Source organism: Budorcas taxicolor, chromosome 1 (genome assembly GCF_023091745.1).
Source record: "Budorcas taxicolor isolate Tak-1 chromosome 1, Takin1.1, whole genome shotgun sequence".
Lineage (NCBI taxonomy): Eukaryota > Metazoa > Chordata > Mammalia > Artiodactyla > Bovidae > Budorcas > Budorcas taxicolor.
This window is the reverse complement of record NC_068910.1, coordinates 171,215,118-171,239,501: the sequence shown is the minus strand read 5'-3', so window position 1 is coordinate 171,239,501 and position 24,384 is coordinate 171,215,118. Positions and strand designations below refer to the sequence as shown.

The 24,384-nt window shown below is 38.1% G+C and overlaps 1 protein-coding gene across 1 annotated transcript in view; it reads right to left on the bottom strand.

The window, feature by feature from the left end:
• IFT80 (intraflagellar transport 80) overlaps positions 1–24,384 on the bottom strand; it is a 118,598-nt gene that overhangs the window by 66,168 nt on the left and 28,046 nt on the right. Inside the window, exons 6-7 of the mRNA XM_052640738.1 lie at positions 23,079–23,168; positions 21,155–21,292 (exon numbers count right to left, since the gene is read on the bottom strand). Of these exons, the coding sequence (XP_052496698.1) occupies positions 21,155–21,292; positions 23,079–23,168 (228 nt within the window). The remainder of the gene's footprint in view (positions 1–21,154; positions 21,293–23,078; positions 23,169–24,384) is intronic.

The window sequence follows — 24,384 nt, the reverse complement described above, 5'->3', positions numbered from 1 at the left end:
TATTGTATTGTATTGCATGGATATATCATGTTTTTTTTCTCCATTCATAATTTGAGAGGCATTTGAGTTTTTCAGCTTTGTTTACTATTATGAATAATGATCCTATGAATATTTATGTATAGGTTACTGTGTGAATATGTTTTAATTTCTCTTGGGCACATAACTAGGAATGGAATTGCAGTGTCTATGGTAACTGTATGTTTACTTTAACATTTTAAGGGACTGCCAAAATGTTTTCCAATGTGGTAGGATAATTTTCTGTTATGTCTCCACTGTAAGCACAAGGAACAGAAAATCACATCATTTAAAATCACTTGTACTAGCTCCTCCCTAGGTAGGTATACAACTGACTGAGTACACAATTCAGTTCAGTTCAGTTCAGTTGCTCAGTCGTGTCCGACTCTTTGTGACCCCATGAATCGCAGCACGCCGGGCCTCCCTGTTCATCACCATCTCCCAGAGTTCACTCAGACTCACGTCCATCGAGTTCGTGATGCCATCCAGCCATCTCATCCTCAGTCATCCCCTTCTCCTCCTGCACACAATTAGTATCACTTTTTTTTTTCACTTACTTTGGGTTTAGGAATTGCTTTCTAAAAATTTAACTTTGTTTTATAATTATGCAACATATTTACATGGATTCAAAGTTCAATTTACCAAAAAATATATATAAAACAATGTATAATCAAGGAAGTCCAACCTCTATCCCTTTCTCCTCGCCCATTCTCTCAATATAGATAACTATTTTATGTTTTATCCTGTTTTCCTTCATAAGTGTGCATGTGCAGAGTCATGTGTGTGTGTGCATGCACATGCACTGCTGCTGCTAATTCGCTTCAGTCGTGTCTGACTCTGTGCGACCCCGTAGACGGCAGCCCACCAGGCTCCCCCGTCCCTGGGATTCTCCAGGCAAGAACACTGAAGTGGGTTGCCATTTCCTTCTCCAATGCATGAAAGTGAAAAGTGAAAGTGAAGTCACTCAGTCGTGTCCGACTCTTCACAACCCCATGGACTGCAGCCTACCAGGCTCCTCCATCCATGGGATTTTCCAGGCAAGAGTACTGGAGTGGGGTGCCATTGCCTCTCCAACATGCACCAGCATTTATCTATGAAAGGGGTAGAAGTGGTGGTACAAATATGTCCAATATTAAGACACGATCTATTGTAGTATAATATATGGATATACACCTTCTTTTACAGCTACTGATAGTATGGTCAATATGTTTTTATGTTTAATATATGTTTAATACACAATATGTTTAATATACTCTGTATATGCATACATGTGAGTTTTGGATTGTTAATCTGAACCTAATTCCCCCATAAACTCCTTAAAACACTAATGGGAATAACATTCCTTGAGTTCTTGAATGTTTATACCAGTATGCTTATGGACCTTTATACTAAAAGACAGAATACCTGTAGTATACTATGTTAACCATTGTACAGTGACACTATTTAAGCCTGATGGCATTCTGAGTTTCCTCCCTTTATGAGTGAGTTGCTCTTCTCCTTGTATGTCACAGGACTTTTTTTCTTCTTTAAAGTCCTAGAGTTATATTAGCATATACCTGGGTGTTGGCCATCTGGGTAGTTGTCCTGGGTATATCGGGTATGCCTTTTCAATATCAAATTCAAATCTCTTATGTTTGAGGAAATCTTTCTTGAATAGTGGCTTTTAGTATTTTTCTGTTCATTGCTTTGGGTCTCTCCTTTAAAGATGCTTGTTATATACATAGGCATATTTATATAATTTACATCAAACTTCCTCTATCTTCTGTATCACTTCCTATCAAACTTTATATCTCTTTTGCAATTTCCTTGCTTCCATTTCACATTCTATTTATCTTAAGGTACCATCCACCTTGTTCATTTGCTCTTATATTCCTTCTGGTCTTCACTGCTGTAATAATTTTTCCTTTTTAAAATAACTCCCTCCTAAGTTCTGTCACCTCTCCTTAAAAATCTCGCATTTTCCCATCACCTCATTTCCTACTTTTCCTAGTTCTGATTTACATGATTATTTCATAGCTTTTGTCATGTTTTTAATATCCTTCAACTTCTTTTGAATTAACTGGTTGCAGTGCTTGTCTCTTTATAGCATGCTTTCGTTGTCTTTGGTAACATTATGATTTGTGGCCCTGATCTGCTCATTTTCAAGTGAAAAGGGTTTTCCTGTACACTCATGGGAGGGAGGAATGTCCCAGCAGGATAGCTCTAGAGCTCTCTCTTCTGTTGTTTTCTTGCAGTGATTGAAAAAAAAAAAAAAAAAAAAAAAGAGCCTCCAGTTTTTGAGACGGGCATTCTCTGCTTCTTCCCCAATTTTATCTGGATCCATTCTCATCTTTGCTCAATTGTCTCTGTTGTAATCAAACTGAATTTTAATCTCAGCAATTTCTGTAGCACAGGGCTTTGTACCATAGGAAGCTTGACTTGTTAGTTTCAAGAGTACATTAGACCCAGACATCTCCAGCACTGCCAGATTCTGTCATGATCCCTCAGCACTTAGAATTGGATTCTACGGAACTGTCTTTCCAGTTTCAGCTGCTGTTCTCAGATTGGCCTGTCTTACTCACAGGCCTTTGTTGGTGATTTGGGAATTCTTCTTTTTTTATGATCTTAGAAGCCTGATACCACATTTACCTATCAGTGATACTTTTGGGAGAATCACTTGACCATACTGGTGAGGTTTTCTATCTTTTTCAGAATTCCAAGCAATAAATAGTAGCTAACATGGTTTTCTTAGAATACAGAATATGAAAACATAAACATAAACTACTTTTGACTTGGCTAAGTGAAAATAATTTATTTTAAAAAACAGTATGAATGAGTAAAAAACAGAAGAAAAATAATAGAAATAGTAGTTATTGTAAAAGAAGTTTATGGAATAATCTGCATTCACAATAACTCATCCAAGTGAAACACCAATGCTATTTTGAGCTGTCTATGAAGAAGCACTATGCCACTGAACAAGAACACAGAGTCAGCTGCTGTCACGCTTTTGAGAGATTTAGCAATAAACAAGCTTACTTTGTTTTGTTGCACTTTACTTTCTTGCTCACTGTAGATGTTGTATTTTTCAAAAATTAAAGGTTTGTGGCAACCCTGTGCTTAGCAAGTCTATCAAGCAACGGTTTTCTAATAATGTTTGCCCACCTCATGTCTATCACATTTTGGTGTTTCTAGCAATATTTCAGATTTTTAAATTATTATGGTATTTGTTACATTGGTCGATGATCAGTGATTTTTGATGCTACCATTGTAACTGCGGATGTGGTGGAAATAGCCAGAGAACCAGAATTATAACTGGAGCCTGAAGATGTGTCTGAATTACTACAATCTCATAATTAAAGTTTAATGGATGAAGAGTTGCTTCTTCTGAATGAGCAAAGAAAGTGGTTTTTTGAGGTGAAATCTACTCCTAGGGAAGATGCTGTGAAGATTATAGAAATGAGAATAAAGGGTTTAGAATATAAAATGAACTTGTTTAATGAGGCAGTGGCAGGGTTTAAGAGGATTAACTCCAATTTTGAAAGAATTTCTACTGTGGGTAAAATGCTATCAAACAGCACTGCATGCTACAAATTGTTTGTGATGGAAGAGTCAATTAATTCTTATTTTTCAAAATTGCAACAGCCACCCCAGCCTTCAGCAACCACCACCCTCGTTAATCAGCAGGCATCAATACCGAGGCAAGACTCTCCACCAGCAAAAAGATTATGACCACTGAAGGCTTAGATGACGGTTAGCAATTTTTTTAACCAACCAATTATTATTTAACCAATTATTTTTTAATTAAGATATGCACATTGTTTTTTCAAAAATATAATGCTCTTATGTACTTAACAGACTATAGTATAGTAAAAACATAACTTTTATATGCACTGGGAAACCAAAAAGTGCATGTGACTCCTTTTATTGTGATATTTGCTTTATTGTGATGGTCTAGGACCAAACTTGAAATATCGCTAGCAATATCTCTGAGGCATGCCTGTATTTTTTGTCTAAATGCAGTCAGTCTTGAAAAGTTGTGAGGCTAGCCAGTTTAGTTTTGTCTTGGGCAAATATCACTGGCACCTCCCCAAATATCCAGGACCTTGATAGTATTCTATGGCTAGCCTCAAATTCTCCCCATTAAAACCCATTTCCCTGGTAACAGTATCCATGCCTCTCTTTTCACACTCTCATCCAATATCTACTCTCAGCTAACCAAATTACTCAGAAAAAATCCTGATAATAATAAGTTCAGTGTATTACTCCCATGAAACTATTTCAAGAAATAACAAATTGTTAAAGCAAACCAATAAAGCTAATAGGAGGAAGTTTGTCATTAATAAAGAGGGGGTGAAAACCTTCCCCAAACACCACCCACATAACTCACTGCTAAGACTGGCTTTGTACTACAGTTAAAAAGGTGGTTTTCTAGTATTGCCGTAACAAATTACCATGAACGCTGAGGCTTGAAACAACACAGCTTTATTATCTTACAGGTCCATAGGTCATAAATGCCACACGGATTTCACTAAACTAAGATAAAAGATCATGAACTCCTTATTGCCAAATTCAGACTTAAATGGAAGAAAGTAGGGAAAACAACTAGACCATTCAGGTATGACCTCAATCAAATCCCTTATGATAATAAGGTGGAAGTGAGAAATAGACTTAAGGGAATAGATCTGATAGATAGAGTGCCTGATGAACTATGGACGGACGTTCATGACATTGTACAGGAGACAGGGATCAAGACCATCCCCATGGAAAAGAAATGCAAAAAACCAAAATGGCTGTCTGGGGAGGCCTTACAAATATCTGTGAAAAGAAGAGAAGCAAAAGCAAAGGAGAAAAGGAAAGATATAAGCATCTGAATGCAGAGTTCCAAAGAATAGCAAGGAGAGATAAGAAAGCCTTCCTCAGCGATCAATGCAAAGAAATAGGGGAAAACAACAGAATGGGAAAGACTAGAGATCTCTTCAAGAAAATCAGAGATATCAAGGGAACATTTCATGCAAAGATGGGCTCGATAAAGGACAAAAATGGTATGGACCTAACAGAAGCAGAAGATATTAAGAAGAGGTGGCAAGAATACACAGAAGAACTGTACAAAAAAGATCTTCAAGACCAAGATAATCACGATGGTGTGATCACTCATCTAGAGCCAGACATCCTGGAATGTGAAGTCAAGTGGGCCTTAGAAAGTATCAACTACGAACAAAGCTAGTGGAGGTGATGGAATTCCAGTTGAGCTGATTCAAATCCTAAAAGATGATGCTGTCAAAGTGCTGCACTCAATATGCCAGCAAATTTGGAAAACTCAGCAGTGGCCACAGGACTGGAAAAGGTCGGTTTTCCTTCCAATCCCAAAGAAAGGCAATGCCAAAGAATGCTCAAACTACCGCACAATTGCACTCATCTCACACACTAGTAAAGTAATGCTCAAAATTCTCCAAGCCAGGCTTCAGCAATACATGAACCGTGAACTTCCTGATGTTCAAGCTGATTTTAGAAAAGGCAGAGGAACCAGAGATCAAATTGCCAACATCTGCTGGATCATGGAAAAAGCAAGAGAGTTCCAGAAAAACATCCATTTCTGCTTTATTGACTATGCCAAAGCCTTTGACTGTGTGGATCACAATAAACTGTGGAAAATTCTGAAAGAGATGGGAATACCAGACCACCTAACCTGCCTCTTGAGAAACCTATATGCAGGTTAGGAAACAACAGTTAGAACTGGACATGGAACAACAGAGTGGTTCCAAATAGGAAAAGGAGTATGTCAAGGCTGTATATTGTCAACCTGCTTATTTAACTTCTATGCAGAGTACCTCATGAGAAATGCTGGGCTGGAAGAAGCACAAGCTGGAATCAAGATTGCAGGGAGAAATATCAATAACCTCAGATATGCAGATGACACCACCCTTATGGCAGAAAATGAAGAGGAACTAAAAAGCCTCTTGATGAAAGTGAAAGAGGAGAGTGAAAAAGTTGGCTTAAAGCTCAACATTCAGAAAATGAAGATCATGGCATCTGGTCCCATCACTTCATGGGAAATAGATGGGGAAATAGTGGAAACAGTGTCAGACTATTTTTTTGGGCTCCAAAATCACTGCAGATGGTGACTGCAGCCATGAAATTAAAAGACACTTACTCCTTGGAAGGAAAGTTATGACCAACCTAGATAGCATATTGAAAAACAGAAACATTACTTTGCCAACAAAGGTCCAGCTAGTCAAGGCTATGGTTTTTCCAGTGGTCGCACATGGATGTGAGAGTTGGACTGTGAAGAAAGCTGAGTGCTGAAGAATTGGAGCTTTTGAACTGTGGTGTTGGAGAAGAGTCTTGAGAGTCCCTTGGACTGCAAGGAGATCCAACCAGTCCATTCTGAAGGAGATCAGCCCTGGGATTTCTTTGGAAGGAATGATGCTGGGGCTGAAGCTCCAGCACTTTGGCCACCTCATGCGAAGAGTTGACTCATTAGAAAAGACCCTGATAATGGGAGGGATTGGGGGCAGGAGGAGAAGGCGACAACAGAGGATGAGATGGCTGGATGGCATCACTAACTCGATGGACGTGAGTCTGAGTGAACTCCAGGAGTTGGTGATGGACAGGGAGGCCTGGCGTGCTGCGATTCATGGGGTCGCAAAGAGTCGGACACGACTGAGCGACTGAACTGAACTGAACTGAAGATAAAAGAGGTGTTGGCAAGGCTGCATTCCTTTTTGGAGGCTTTGGGGGAGGATCCATTTCCTTGATCATTCAGGATGTTAGCAGAATTCAGTTTCTTACAGTTAGTTGTAGGACTAGATTCCCCATTCCCAAACTAAAAGTTCTAGAGGCCACCTGCATTCCTTGCCTGTGGTCCCCTTCCTCCTTCTTTAAAGCCAGCAACAGAGACTAAGTTGCTCTCACTTTGAATGTCTCCTCCTCCTTCAAACACTAACACAGCCAGGAAAGATTCTCAGCTTTAAAGTATTCGTATGATTAGTTTGGGTCAACCTGAGTAATCCAAGATGGGGTTACAGGTAAAGGTCCATTATTTGTATCTGCAAAGTCCCTTTTGCCATTTAAGGTAACACTCAGAGGTTCTCAGGATTAGGGCATGGGTATTTTTGGGAACTCCATTATCTGGCCTACCACAAAATTATAGCAATCAATTTGGGGATTTTAAGTAACACTCAGAGGTTCTCAAGATGAGGGCATGGGCATTTTTGGGAACCCCATTATCTGGCCTACCACAAAATTATAGCAATCAATTTGGGGATTTTAAAAGCTTGTTAATTTTTTCCCTAAACATTCAAATATAAGCATAAACACATGAAACAATATTTTTAACACTTTTAAAAAGTAGTTTGTGGTCTGTGGTTTTGACTTTCAAAAGGCTATTCACAACTACAAAGAAACTAAACTAATTAGATGACATTGTCATCAAGTGATAGTAGGATCTTGGTTATCATTCATGTGGTACTGAAAGATTAAGGATATGTATATATATAAAACATTAAAAATTTTTTGAACAAGTTGCTTTTAGAAAGAAAAAGTTATCAAAATGAGTTTATAACATTAAGCAAAATATGCATTTAATATCCTACCATGTAAACTGTACAAAAAGCATTGAGATTGTAATTAAGAAAAAGAAAGCTATCATTTTTCATGAATATTTTCTAATAGTATTAAAAATAAGACTAAGAGACAGAGTCTTCCTTGGAGAAAATAAAGATAATCTCAGAATACTGGGGGGAGAGGTGGGGAAAGTCCTTGAGGAGCAGTTTTAATTGTCAAATCTATAGCCCTTAACAGATGATAGTGTAAATAATTAGATATGGACTAGTGGGCTAAAAAAAAATCTATAGAATTATTTAAAAGAAGGAAGAGTAAGTAAATGAGGAAAGGTAATTTCACTGAAGGCAATGAAATAAAAGGAAATAACATCTCTTCTTAAATCAAAATAAAGGACTTCTTTACATGATTGGTATCTCTGGCAATGACTGAGCAGAATGTGTGAACATGGACGCTTGATTTATGAAATATTTACAAGTAAAATAAAATATGAGAGAGATTTTAGAAGAGGAAACTACCAATTCTACCCAAATGGAGGGTGGAGGAACAATGACGTACTGCATGTAAGGAGTCACAGCATGAAAGGTCCAGGTGTTAACAGGAGCTTCTGCATGATTTTAACATATGGGCATCTAGAGAACATTTGTCAAACAGAAGTTCTGTGATTCTAGAAATAGAGAATTATATTTAGATTTTAAGTACCAAAATCAGAAAAAAGCTAATTCATATTTGTGCTTTTTGGTGAAAAATAACATCAACAACACATGATTTATTGGTCATTTTTAAAAAGGTTTTTTTTTTTTTTTTTAATGTTTTAAAGTTACTCCACCAGAGAGGAAGTTTAACCAATTTAGCTTCATCCAAAATAAGTAGTGAGTGTGAGTGAAGTCGCTCAGTCATGTCCGACTCTTTGTGACTCCATGGACTGTAGCCCACCAGGCTCCTCTGTCCATGGGATTTTCCGGGCTATAATACTGGAGTGGGTTGCCATGGCCTTCTCCAGGGGACCTTCCCAACCCAGGGATCGAATCCAGGTCTCCCACGTTGCAGACGGACTCTTTACCATTTGACAGGTATGGGTATTATTATTTGAAGAGTCAAGAGTACCACATAGTACTCACACACACAAATATCTGCTGAATGGATGAATGAATGAATGTGCCTGTGTCCTGAAGCAAGCCTTTCTTCCCAGAGCTTAAACCATGACTTCAACCAAATATGGCTTTTAAAATTTAAAAAAAAAATCAAAGGAACAAATTAAAAGCCAAAGATTTACAAATTTTAAACTAGCTTTCTCAAAAACATCAACCAAACTGACTAACTGGGTCAATTCTAGAAAAACTAGTCAAAATGCTGCAATGTAAGCCATTAACTGAGTTACATCAATTGAGTGAATGTAAGTCACTAAAAACGAAAACATTTTGTCTGTACGATGATGCATTAAAATGCAACATTTATGGAACACCTCCTACGTGTTAGGTACTGATTTTTAAATGATTAAAAGTAAATTCTGTAATAGAATTCTGATTTTGTATTGCTTACCAAATTTCACAATTCAGGACAACAGAATGTAAAGGCAGCTTAGTTCCCTTGATGGTTTATACTTAATGGTTTCTAACAAAGTTGGTTTTATAGCAAATCTGAAAATATAACTCTCATTATAAAAGCAGAAATTTATTCATGTAAAAAGAAAAACTCTCAGAGGATTAAAACTGAAAATTTTTGGCAAATATGGCTAAGGAGGCTTTGAAACACAAATAGCAACCTCCTGGGTTGGCGGTCTCCCTCCCCCATTTTCTAAGCTCTGGCCCTCTCCAGGGATCCCCACGGTTACTGCTAGACTCTTGATGGCTATTTTTATGTGGCATACCCCAACCTGCCTAGACATATCTGATTAGACCAGGCTGGGCCAGTAACTTCTTCTCTAAAGGTGTTTAAAACTAGGACTAAGCTTCTTATTTCAGTCTGGCAGCTCTCTTGGATAGAGATGGACACTTGAGAACTGTTAACACTGGTCACCTTCAAGCAGGTAAACTGGGGAGGGCTGGGCGAGGGGTCAGTTTGCTGGGAAAGGACAAAGAGGGAGAAGTAGGGAGAAGCAGAGGCAAAATGCACAAAAGGACCATGTTCTGTGTTTTCTTAGCACTGCAGTTTCCTGAGGTCTGGCTTCTGGAAGATAACTCTGTAACCTTAGAGGAAATTGCTCTTTTTGATCAATGGTTTCTGCTACTTGCATCCAACTATAATAAAATACATGATAAATAGTCTGAAGTTATAGGATTAGCCACGCTTCTCTAGCACTGCCTGAGTTCTTCCCACTTCTGGCACCTTATGTACAGCACTACCTCCTCTTATGCCTGAGTACTAAGACGCTATAGTTGTGTCTGACTCTTTGAGACCACAGGAACTGTCCATGGGATTCTCCAGGCAAGAGTACTAGAGTCGGTTGCCCTGCCCTCCTCCAGGGGATCTTCCAGACCCAGGGATCAAACCCACGTCTCCTGCACTGGCAGGCAAGTTCTTTACCATTAGCAACACCTGGGAAGCCCACCTCCTCTGTACAAACCTTATATTAAAAAACAAAGAAGCACCACACTAATACTGCTCATAAGAGGAAGCAAGCAGTATGGCCGGTGCCCACGGGAAAGGCATCATAGAACTGTGGGGCTGAAAGGAGAGAGATGATCACTTAGCCCAGCTCATCTATTTTATAGATGAAGAACCTGAAGGTCCAAAAAGAGCCTTTAATTTTGTAATCTGTAAATTCACCACTGGAGTCTAGACTCCAGGGCTCTACAAACATATCAATACTATTTCTACATTAAAATAAAAAATAAGCAATTATACTAAACAGCATAAGGCAGAGAATAATTCAGAATTTGTCTTTAAGGCATTATCCTATCAAAAGATATTATGTACCTTTAAGGGAAGATACCTTTTTTTTCTCCTGTATTCTGTCAAACTGCTCAGGCATGGGGGTTATTTCCCAATAGGGGAATAAGAGTTATTTAAACTAAAAAACATGACTTAACTATAACAACTTTTACAAGTACCTCTGAAATGTCAAACTCACTCTTCTCTTTACTACTTGTATATAAATATACTGGACTTCCCTGGTGGCTCAGACGGTAAAGAATGTGCCCTCAGTGCGGAAGACTTGGGTTTGATTCCTGGGTTGGGAAGATCCCCTGGAGGAGGGCATGGCAACTCACTCCAGTATTCTTGCCTGGTGAATCCCCGTGGATAGAGAAGCCTGGGCAGCTACAGTCCACAGGGTTGCAAAGAGTCAGACATGAAAAAGGATCCTCAAAAGTACATATCGTTAGCCAAGCTAGATTAATTGAATTCGTAAAATTATGTGTTCACAAACTAAGTTTAGGCGGGAAAGAAAACAGATGCAAAGTTTCTCTTTAGGGCACACTAATTAATAATTTTTAAGATCAATAATCTAATATACCAGCAATTAGCAAATTGCATGTCGAATTACATGTGTTGACATACATAACTGACAATGAAAAGTTATATACAGCAGTAAGACCAGTTACTGAAGATGATGAATCATAACAATTATACTCATTGAATGGGAGAATGAACGAATGGAGGGAAGTATTATTATTATAATGACTAACTGATATTCAAGAACAGAGCAAATGAAAAAAGTTCTCTCTTACACAAGCAATAGCACCACCTACTGATAAATACAAGCAACAACATCAGTTAATTTAAAATCTGGTCAAAAAAACTTTTTATGTTCAGCTCTTTTCCCTTGAATTCTGTTCCACTTAATGTAATACAATGCAATTAATTAATATATCCTGTGTACTTATTTATAATTTATAAAGTATGCTAAATCGCTTCAGTCGACTATTTGCGACCCCATGGACTGTAGCCCACCAGGCTCCTCTGTCCATGGAATTTTCCAGGCAAGAATACTAGGGTGGGTTGCCATTTCCTCCTCCAGGGGATCTTCCCAAACCACGGATCGAACCCGGGACTTCTGCACTGGCAGACAGGTCACCACTAAGCACCACCTGGGAATAACTTATAATAACTGAAGTTTTTATATCTTTGAAGCATGAATTTTTAAAAATTAATAGTAAAAATAAAATTTATTGTGGAATATAGCAGGAAATTACAGTTTGTGCCTGATATTCGCTAACTGCTTCTAAAATAATGCCATCTCTCTTCTGTAGCTTTATTTTTTATAACATTTATTACATAATATGTATTTATCTTGTTTTTTATAGTCTTATCTGCTGGAGTAAAAACTCTTTAAGAGCAGGGAATGTGTATTGTTTACTGCTGTTTCTTTAACACTGAGGGCAAGTGCCTGGTACATAATAGACAATAAATATTTGTGAAGGAATTAACGAATATGAAAATTTTGTTGTTGTTGTTCAGTCATGTCTGACTCTTTGCAACCCCACAGACTGCAGCACACCAGGCTTCCCTGTCCTTCCCCATCTCCCAGAGCTTGCTCAAACTCATGTTCACTGAGTTGGTGATGCTATCCAACCATCTCATCCTCTGTCGTCCCCTTTTCCTCTTGCCTTCAATCTTTCCCAGCATCAAGGTCTTTTCTAATGAGTTAACTCTTCACATCAGGTGGCCAAGTAATGGAACTTTTCAGCTTCAGCAACAGGCCTTCCAAAGAATATTCAAGACCGATTTCCTTTAGGATTGACTGGTTTCATCTCCTTGCAGTCCAAGGGACTCTCAAAAGAGTCCCAACACCACAGTTCAAAAGCATCAATTCTTTGGTGTTCAGCCTTCTTTATGATCCAATTCTCACATCCATACATGACTACTGGAAAAACCATAGCTTTGACTATACAGGGGCTTCCCTGATAGCTCAGTTGGTAAAGAATCCACCTGCAATGCAGGAGACCTCGAGTTGATTCCTGGGTCAGAAGATCCGCTGGAGAAGGGATAGACTACCCACTTCAATATTCTTGGGCTTCCCTGTGGCTCAGCAGGTAAAGAATCCACCTGCAATGTGGGAGACCTGAGTTCAATCCCTGGGTTGGGAAAATCCCCTGGAGAAGCGAAAGGCTACCCACTCCAGTATTCTGGCCTGGAGAATTCCATGGACTGTACAGTCCATGGCATGGGGTCAGAGAGTCAGACACGACTGAATGACTTTCACTTTCACATTGACTATATAGACCTTTGTCGGCAAAGTAATGTGTCTGCTTTTTAATAGGCTGTCTGGGTTTGTCATAGTTTTTCTTTCAAGGAGCAAGCATCTTTTAATTTCATGACTTCAGTCACCATCTGCAGTGATTTTGGAGCCCAAGAAAATAAAGTCTGTCACTGTTTCAATTGTTTCCCTATCTATAAGCCATGAAGTGATGGGACCAGATGCCATGATCTTAGTTTTCTGAATGTTGAGTTTTAAGCCAGCTTTTTCACTCTCTTCTTTCACCTTTAACAAGAGGCTCTTTAGCTCCTCCTCTTTGCTTTCAGCCATAATGAAAACAAATGAACAAATAAATATGCAATGTGTTTTTAAACTTCCTTGAAAGTACAATAGCTGTGTCAAAGATTTCGAGGATCTTGACAGACTCTGCCAAATTATACTTGAGGAAAGTTGTAGGGACAGAGGCCCATTTCCCCCATTTTCTGACGAATAGGAAATAGCATTATATTGTAATGTTTATTTGCATGATACCCATTACTAAAGAAATTGAATATATTTGGGATTTATGGGAGCATTTATAATGACTTCTTTTATTCTTTGCTCATTTTTTTTTTCAGTTAAAGATTTTTATTTGGTTCTTTTTTTTATAATTTCTGTAAGACCTGATTTAAAGTCTTTGTCTAATAAGTCCAACAATGCGCTTCTGGAGGGACAGTTTCTATTTCTTTTTTTCCTACGAAAGGGCCATATTTTGTGTACTTTGCATTTTTTTGTTAAAAAGTAGACCTTTTTGAATATTAAAATGTGTTAAACTCTGGAAATCAAATTCTTCCTCCCTCCCCAGGGCTTGCTGCTGCTGCTTTTTGACGACAGTAGTCATCTGTTCATTTAGTGATTTTTCCAAATTATCTTTGCAAAGATTGTACTCCCTTCATGTATAGGCACTGAAGTCTCCATTCTGTTATCTCAGTGATCAGCCAGCAACCTGACAAAGCCAACAGAAAGAAAAATATACTCTCCCACTCCTTCCCAATCGGCTCTGAGCTGGGGCACTCCTTCAACACTTCGCCAGGCCAAATATAATTCTGCCTTAGCCTTCACCTCCTGCCTGTGCAGAACTCAAAAGTCTGCCAATGACACACCTCTAAAGTCCTGTGTGTCTAGCCATGAGCATGTGTGTTGCACACTGAAATCTCAGTATATGTGACAGCTCTCCGATGCCCTTATTTTTCCATATATCTTCTGTCTCAGCCTCTTTCTTCCCAGGTTTTTTTGGTCTATCTGCTGCCTGCCCCATTCACCAACCCTTGTTCCAAGTGGCTGTGCATAGTATGTCTTCACATGCTTTCAACAGATGCCACATGGGTAGCCTCTCCGGCTCTGAGAGATTTCCAAGGAAGGCAAAACAAAGACAAGCCTTTATGCTGGTCTCTCAGGGGAATCACCAAAAGGGTCAAAAAGTACAACTATAGTTTTTTAAGGACATGGAACTCCTTGGAAAGAAAGCTAAGACAAACCTAGACAGCATATCATAAAGCCAAGACACCACTTTGTCAACAAAATTCAGTATAGTCAAAGCTATGGTTTTTCCAGCAGTTATGTATGAATGTGAGAGTTGGATCATAAGAAGGCTGAGCACTGAACAATTGATGCTTTCGAATTGTGGAGCTGGAGAAGACTCTCGAGAGTCTTGGACTGCAAGGAGATCAAACCATTCAATTCTAAAGGAAATCAGTCCTGAATATTCATTGGAAGGACGGATGCTAAAGCTGAAGCTCTAATACTTTGGCCACCTGATGGGAAGAGCCAACTCATTGGAAAAGACCCTCATGCTGGGAAAGACTGAACACAAAAGGAGACAGGGCACCAGAGGATAAGATGGTTAGATAGCATCACCAACTGAATGGACATTAATTTGAGCAAACTCTGGGAGACACTGAAGGACAGGGAAGCCTGGTGTACTGCAGTCAACGGGGTCACAAAGAGTCGGACACAGCTTAGCAACTGAACAACAACAACAAACCATACTGACACCAACAAGCTATACTAAAACATAGGCTTCTGTCCCCAAGGTCACTGCCAAGCTAGAAATGGCAGATGGTAGGCAGGTAAACAAAAAAAATGCCATAGTGCTTTCTTACCAAAATTTAGCATCCTTGTTCTTTTTTACATTAAGCATTACTCCTGGTTGCTATAACTTTTGGATTAGATTCCAGAGAGATGTTGGTATACAATTTTATGTAAGTGAGATCACAAAATAAAATGTGTTTTTTTTTTACTAAATAAATTACTATATATAGCTTTCCAGGTTATTAAACATAATCCCTCTTCCCCACTTTTAATTAATTGAGGGTATTCCATTTTGAGTATATAGAATAATAACCTAATCAGACTCCCACTTGTGGACACAACTTATTTCTGATTTTTACTATTATGATCCTGTGATGAGATCGTTATGCATACATCGTTGTGTACATGTTCAATGATCTCTTCAGATAAATTTCTAGAAGTGAGAGGGAAAAAAGATTGAAGAAATGTGAACAGAGCCTTACTGACCTGATTTTTTAGAAATCAAAGGTCTAAAAAAATTTTAATTTGGCCTCCAGCAGGGAAGGAAACAGAGAATGGGTCACAAAATTCAAAAAAATAATGGCCAAAATTTCCCATTTGATGAAATCATAAATTTACATATTCAAGTATAGAGCATCCAAAACATGACAAATACAAAGAAAGTCATACCCTATCAAACTGTTGGAAAGCAAAGATAAACTGAGTATCTGCAAACCAGCCAGAAGTAAAGGCCACCTTACATTCAGGAGAGCAATGATACCAATAGTCACTTATTTCTCATCAAAAATAATACAGACCAAAAGAGAGTGGAGCAACATCTTTAAAGCGCTGAAAGAAAGGACAAAAAACTCTGTCTGTCCAGAATTGTAAATCCAGTGAAGAGAAAAATAAAAAGATTTTCAGAAAAACAAGAAGAAAATTCATCACCAGCAGTTATGTGCTATGTTGTGTGTGTGCTTAGGCGCTCAGTCATGTCTGACTCTTTATGACCCCATGGACTGCAGCCCACTAGGATCCTCTGTCCATGGGGGTTCTCCAGGCAAGAATACTGGAGTGGTTTGCCATGCCCTCCTCCAGGGATCTTCCCAACCCAGGAATCTAACCCAGATCTCCTGCATTGTGGGTGGATTCTTTACCATCTGAGCCACCAGGGAAGTCTTATACACTATGAGATAAGTCTAAAGGAAGATTTTTAGGTTGAAGAAAAATTATATTGACTGGAAATTAGGATCTTCAGGAAGAAATGAAGAGCACTAGAAATATTAAACATTTCTTTCTTTCCTCTTTCTCTTAATTTCTTTAAAATGAATGGCTTTTAAAAGTAAAAATTATAACTTACTGTGATATGTGGTACAACTATAGAGGAGAGGTGAGTAAATGGAACAACATGCATGCAAGGTTCTTATATTTTACATGAAATGGCATTATATTAACTCTAATTAGTATATGAGACAAAACAAGCACTAAGTAATGCTTATTCTCTGGTCAAGGGGCTGGGGAGAGGGACTGCAATGCAAGATGGAACGCTTTGGACAAAACTACTCTTCTCCAATCACAATGAAAGAAGCCATGGCACTGCGTGCTGTGGAGACAGTGGGATGGAGCCCTGTGGAACATTCCTGCTCTGCACTCAAGTGAGCAGAGGGAGCACCTTTCTCCCTCCCCACCAGGTACTGTAGAGTCTGTGAGCTACAGCCTCTCAGACCACTCCAGCCCTGTAATACTGAAGCAGAGGCCATCTCCAATGAGTACTGTGAAGGCTGTCCAGTGGGGTCCTGGTCTCCCATCTCTTATTTACACTAATGACAGCAAAGAGGCAACATACAACTCCCTCTATGCACAATCTGGGGTAGGATCTGGAGTAGAAGAAGTTAGAGACTGGTACAAAGCCCTTCCCTGGAGCTTAGATGGTAAAGAATCTGCCTGCAATGCAGGAGACCTGGCTTTGATCTTTGGATTGAGAAGCTCCTCTGGAGAAGGGAATGGCAACCCAGTCCAGTATTCTTGCCTGGAGAATCCCATGGACAGAGAAGTCTGGAAAGATACAGTCATGGGGTTGCAAAAAGTTGGACATGACTGAGCGACTAACACTACTAGGAAGCCCTTGGAACACCATCAAACAGCCTATACATGCAACTGACTTGAATAAGCACAGTAAAGCCATGACAAATTTGCCTCTGGGTTGAAAACAAGTAGGGCAAACCAGAATAGTGCTGCAATGACTCTGAAAATGAAAATTGTATCTGAACCACAGTCTGTAAAAGTTAGCCAGGATGTGAGTTCTGAACCAATATAGGTTAACCTGCCTTCCTAAATAGAAGATGTAAATAGGAACCAGAGTTTCATATCAGCTTAGTGAGAGTCTTTATTTAAAAATTCCAATCTTATGATGAAAGTTAGTAAGAATATTAGATTTACTATATAACAACTGAGTTGCAGTGATGTACCTAGATAAAAATACAAAAATTTCTGCTTTTTCAAATATTTCTTTCATCAGTCAGGTTACATACATGCATGCTAAGGAATACATTCAAACCAAAACCTACTATTTGAGCATCTGATCTTTTTTCTCCCCATTACAAATATTTCTTGAAAAACATTAAAAGAAAATGTTTACAAAAACCATATTTTTCTTGGTTTATTATTTCACAGATAACCTGAAAGTTTATATCAACATCAATTTTAAAGCTTATATTATAAAATTACTATCTAATTTCTCTCAAGAAAACGTAGAAAGAATTTTTAAGAAAACTGCACTCAACTAAAAATTTGTGAAGAGCTCTCAAAACAGCTCTCAAAATAGAAATAATAAATTTGGAGCAAATGCTAGGATACATATCCTTCCTCAGATTTTTATAATCTCTACCACTGACATTCTTCCACAGAATCTGGCCCTGGATAAATGATTACTACTATTAATTATACAACTTTAAGTTGCAGATTGGGCTTCCCTGATAGCTCAGTTGGTAAAGAATCCCCTGCGATGCAGGAGACCCCGGTTCGATCTCTAGGATGGGAAGATCCACTGGAGAAGGGGTAGGCTACCCACTCCAGTATTCTTGGGCTTCCCTTGTGGCTCAGCTGGTAAAGAATCCACCTGCAATGCAGGAGACCTGGGTTCGAACCCTGGATTGGGAAGATCCCTTGCAGAAGGGAAAGGTTAAAGAGCCTCTTGATGAAAGTGAGAGGAGAGTGAAAAAGTTGGCTTAAAGCTCAACATTCAGAAAACTAAGATCATGGCATTCGGTCCCATCACTTCATGGCAAATAGATGGGGAAACAGTGGAAACAGTGGCTGACTTTATTTTGGGGGGCTCCAAAATCACCACAGATGGAGACTGCAACCATGAAATTAAAAGACAATTACTCCTTCGAAGAAAAATCATGACCAACCTAGACAGCATATTAAAAGCAGAAACATTACTTGCCAACAAAGGTCTGTCTAGTCAGTTCAGTTCAGTTCAGTTCAGTCGCTCAGTCATGTCTGACTATTTGCAACCCATGAACTGCAGCAAGCCAGGCCTCCCTGTCCATCACCAACTCCCTGAGTCTACCCAAACCCATGTCCATCGAATCAGTGATGCCATCCAGCCATCTCATCCTCTGTTGTCCTCTTCTCTTCCTGCCCCCAATCCCTCCCAGCATCAGGGTCTTTTCCAGTGAGTCAGCTCTTCATATCAGATGGCCAAAGTATTGGAGTTTCAGCTTCAACATCAGTCCTTCCAAAGAACACTCAGGACTGATCTCCTTTAGAATGGACTGGTTGGATCTCCTTGCAGTCCAAGGGACTCTCAAGAATCTTCTCCAACACCACAGCTCAAAAGCATCAATTCTTCAGTGCTGAGCTTTCTTTATAGTCCAACTCTCACATCCATACATGACCACTGGAAAAACCATAGCCTTGACTAGAGGGACCTTTGTTGGCAAAGTAGTGTATCTGCTTTTTAATATGCTGTCTAGGTTGGTCATACTTTCCTTCCAAGGAGTAAGCGTCTTTTAATTTCATGGCTGCAATCACCATCTGCAGCAATCTTGGAGCCCAGAAAAATAAAGTCAACCACTGTTTTCACTGTTTCTCCAGCTATCTGACATGAAGTGATGGGACCAGATGCCATGATCTTCGTTTTCTGAATGTTGTGCTTTAAGCCAACTTTTTCACTCTCCTCTTCTACTTTCATCAAGAGGCTTTTTAGTTCCTCTTCACTTTCTGCCATAAGGGTGGTGTCATCTACATATCTGAGGTTATTGATATTTCTCCCAGCAATCTTGATTCCAGCTTGTGCTTCCTCCAGCCCAGCGTTTCTCACAATGTACTCTGCATAGAAGTTAAATAAGCAGGGTGACAATATACAGCTTTGACGTACTCCTTTTCCTATTTGGAACCAGTCTGTTGTTCCATGTCCAGTTCTAACTGTTGTCTAGTAGCTCATGGGGTCACAAAGAGTCAGACATGACTGAACTATTGAACAGAACTGAAGTTGCCGGATTATGAGGAAAAAAGAAAAAAACAAGGAGTTATATTTAAGAGTGACATTTTCAGGCTGATGAGAATATGTACTTCTTAAAAGAAACCTTAGTAAGGTTTTTTCAAGATATAAATAGTTGTGTGAGAAAAGTATTCAGCACCCACTGACTTAAATTTTAGGCTCTTAACTTGACACTACTTACTTGGTAAGTGGAAAAGGTGAAGAATCTCAATAAGCATTGCCCTTCTTACCTTTCACCACACGAACTTGCCTTGACCCCCCCAAAGATATTAGTTCTCATTACTAGGAGAAGCCTGTACCTTCTTGTAAAATTTATTACAACTGTAATTAAAAAAATGAGTGGGTAATTAATCATTTAATACCCATCTTATCAGTAAGAAAGTAAACTGCAAAGGGACAATTTTTGCTTGGCATTTAAAAAAAAGATGTACAGGAAGTACTTATACAGGTAACTTAGTTTTGAGGTTTTTTGTTTGTTTTTTAATTTTAGTTATTTATTGGCCACACAATATGTGGGATCTTAATTCCCTGACCAGGGTTCAAACCCATGCCCCCTGCATTGGAAGCATGGCATTTTAACCACTGAACCACCAGGAAAGTCCCCAGGTAATTTGCTTTTGACCCAGAATGCTTATAGCATTTATATCTTAGTGAACAGAATCATTTTCCAATAAAGATATATGTGTTCTAGTCTGTCACCTTAAAAATAATTTTCCATAGTTTATTATGTATACATACAAATTAAATAGCTTCAAAAATCAATGTTTTTTTTAAAAAGGAAAGATGAATTACATGATTAGAGAATCCAATGAATTCTGTGAGCAAATTAAAATTTAAAAATAAATCTAGCTTTGTTCCCTTCTTCAAAAGTTATACAAAGCATATCTTTTATTTGAAAATTTTAGAAAATGCAATTTTCAAAAAACATCACCTACTACTTTAAACTCCAGGAATAACTACTGTTAAAATGTGTTATATTGAGAACTCTACTCAATACTCTGTAATGACTTGTATGGGAAAAGAAACTTAAAAAGAGTGGACATATGTATATGTGTAACTGATTCACTTTGCTATGCACCTGAAACTAAGACAGCATTATAAAGTTAACGATGCACATCTAGAGAACATCTGTCAAACAGAAGTAAAGTTGTGTGCTTCTAGAAATAGAGAATTATATTTAGATTTTTAGGTACCAAAATCAGAAAAAAGCAAATTCATATTTATGCTTTTTGCATTCTAAATTAACTGTCTTGTTTTACATTTGAGGAAAATAAGCCACAGAAAAATTATGATTTTCTCATAGTCAGGAACAATATGTAAGAGTCTCTCATATAATGCTGCTGCCTTGGGAGCACTTTGATGAAACAATTCATTCTCTAAGTACAATGGTAAACGCTGCTGAGCTAGGTTCTTTGCCTATGTTTTAAACAGAATTTGTATACAGGGCATACTCTCTTATGAGAGAAAAATCATACCTGCATTCAAATATGAAATCTTTGGTTTTCAAATGACCATTTAAAAAATTTACTATCAATTCCTTACCAAAAATATGCAACCAAAATTTTTGTATGAAGCACATTGGCAGATAAAAAAAAAAGTTCAAAACTCAACTCTCTATGTGGTTGGGCATAAGTTTTAACACTTTACTATCTTTCACAAATATGGTTAAAATAAGTAGTTTCGGAAAGACAGTAGAGAACATACTCAGTCTTCAAATTGAACTTAAAGAGGTTGAATGGTCCTATAAATCTGGGATTGATTAAACCAATATATTAAGAAGACAAATCAGAAAGATGCAGTCAAATGCATCACTGAAAATGTTTTTTAAAGATTGAGAAATAGGTGTGTTGTGCATTATCACATTTATGACAGCACATCTGTGATTGCTCATCACTATGTCTTACCCCAGTTTTATCGCACAAGCGTAAAGTATGAAATGATCCAACAGCAAATAATTCTCCATCTGGAGCCCAGGCTACTGAGGTAATAGGATGCTCATGAGGTTGAGAACTGTAGAGAGGACGGCCGTAACTATCCCATACCTACAAAAGCAAATTTAAAAAATCTTTTATAACAGTCACCACATTATTACAAACAAGTCTGCCTTCCAATAAAATATCAAGTAAAGACTTAGAAATCATCACTTTATAATATTAGCAATTACATGTCTTTACTTTATTTGTTTAGGCTCCAAAATCACTGCAGATGGTGACTGCAGCCATAAAATTAAAAGATGCTTACTCCTTGGAAGAAAAGTTATGACCAACCTAGATAGCATATTCAAAAGCAGAGACATTACTTTGCCGACTAAGGTCCGTCTAGTCAAGGCTATGGTTTTTCCTGTGGTCATGTACGGATGTGAGAGTTGGACTGTGAAGAAAGTTGAGCGCAGAAGAATTGATGCTTTTGAACTGTGGTGTTGGAGAAGGCTCTTGAGAGTCCCTTGGACTGCAAGGACATCCAACCAGTCCATTCTGAAGGAGATCAGCCCTGGGATTTCTTTGGAGGGAATGATGCTGAAGCTGAAACTCCAGTACTTTGGCCACCTCATGCAAAGAGTTGACTCATTGGAAAAGACTCTGATGCTGGGAGGGATTGAGAGCAGGAGGAGAAGGGGACGACGGAGGATGAGATGGCTGGATGGCATCACTAACTCGATGGACGTGAGTCTGAGTGAACTCCGGGAGTTGGTGATGGACAGGGAGGCCTGGCGTGCTGCAATTCATGGGGTCGCAAAGAGTCGACACGACTGAGCGACTGAACTGAACTGAACTGAACTATCCACAAAGGTTGTGGGGGCTGGGGGCGGGGGGGAGATGTATTCCTGGAAATCTAAATATCTCAATGAAAAAGTTATAGTAACATCATGATAATTCTGGATTTTACTGTCTTTAATTAATTCTAAAACCTACCCATTGTAATCCTTTTAAATTTAATAACAAGGTTTTGACATATTGTTTTTTGCTTAAAATTTTTTGTTCAATAAGTGCTCTATCAACTTTCCCTGAAAGTATTTATTTGAACCAAATTTTCTCCAACTATATTTACCATAAATCTTATTCTTCCTCACAAATTATTTTGGTCTGGAGCTGATTTTCATTTAATAAACCAGTATGGTTGACTTTTTAAACCTTAAATTGATTTCAGTTCACTTCAGTCGCTTAGTCGTGTCCGACTCTTTGAGACCCTATGAATCGTAGCACGCCAGGCCTCCCTGTCCATCACCAACTCCCGGAGTTCACTCAGACTCACGTCCATCGAGTCCGTGATGCCATCCAGCCATCTCATCCTCCGTCGCCCCCTTCTCCTCCCGCCCCCAATCCCTCCCAGCATCAGAGTCTTTTCCAATGAGTCAACTCTTCGCATGAGGTGGCCAAAGTACTGGAGTTTCAGCTTCAGCATCATTCCCTCCAAAGAAATCCCAGGGTTGATCTCCTTCAGAATGGACTGGTTGGATTTCCCTGCAGTCCAAGGGACTCTCAAGAGTCTTCTCCAACACCACAGTTCAAAAGCATCAATTCTTTGGTGCTCAGCTTTCTTCACAGTCCAACTCTCACATCCATACATGACCACTGGAAAAAACAGTCACTAAAACAAGGCATTGTATTCCTGTTACTACTCATTAAGTCAAATTTTATAGGTCAATGAAATAGGCCAAGGAGAAAGGCAACACGTAAGATACTGAAAATTATAAAATAACAATTTTCTAAATTGTTAGATTAAAAGGTATGGCTAAAGTGAAAGACTTAAAGAATATTCTTATATGTGAAATACTTTTCACCAAAATTCGATTCTTTCAACCAGGTGATAAATTCAAACATTACATACCTTATATTTACAGTCTTCGCCAGCAGATAAAATCAAATCATTGACAGAGTTCCAATCTACTTTTAAAATAATGCCATCATGAGCTTTCCACTAGGAGAAAAAATAAGATATAAATTATAACTTCAAGGGCACTGAAAACTTTCTAAGACTTTTTTTTCAGCCTCTTTCTAGTGTTCTCTAGTCTTCTTTGAGAAAATTCATATCTTCCTTTCATAGCCATTATGCACAAGCTATTTGTTTGTTTCATTTCTGATTTAAACTAATGAAAAGCACCTTGCATTATGATATTCATTATGGAACTTACATCCTTCAGGTCTCCTCAACAGCCTGAAGCCCAGATGGAAAATCACTTGCTGTTGATCTATTACAAGCTTGAAGTTTGTGTGATGATAACGGAATGAATATGAATATATGTTATGTACTCCAAAACTTAGTTAAATCAAGTTTTTCTCCCTCTGCACAGCTAATCCTGTTATTGATACTGCTTTCATTTTTTGTTTGCTAATTCTTTTCTTTTTTAAAAAAAATCTTCTACTACATGGACATCCTCTTTATTACTCCCTTTATTCTCTCCTGTTCACTCCCCTAAGATTCATTCTCTTTACCTTCACGTCCTTAGAATAGACACTAACTACTCTGAGAACCTTCTGCTGTATTCACTATATAACAAAAAGAGGCTTTCTACAGATATATATATTCTATACATATACAGAATACATACAATACTTGTGTATATATCTATGTAAGTCACACTAAAATTGGCAAATCTAGAAAGTAAATATGGATGTCTTCTTACTCTTAAATATAATTTATGTGCTCATTTAGCTATTACCACACATGTAATTAAAAGCCATTAATCTTTCACTATATTTGAATAATATAAATGAAAAAGAATTTTTCTTGAAGACTATACGGTATGTTTTCATGTCTGAGTCAACTAAGTTTGTATCAAAGAGTGACTGATTTCAAGGATTTTCATTCTGTAGATCCTTCCCAATCTATTGTTCTTCATGTATATGGAAAAAAAACCCACATCAAATTAGGGTCAAATAAGCAGCAGCAGCAAGCCCTAAGAATAAGCAATAATTCATAACTTGCTTTATTCAAAATACATAAAAATATACACTGTCAAAAACAAATGTTTTGAAAGCAGTAATTTTCACAAGTTACTTTAAATTAAGCCACTCTCCTGAAATAAACTGTAAAGATAAAAATTTCAATATACAAACATTATTTATTTTAAAGCTAAAAAAAATAAAATTTTCATATTTAAATGTTAGGAACAAAATATGGTTTAAATTTTCCT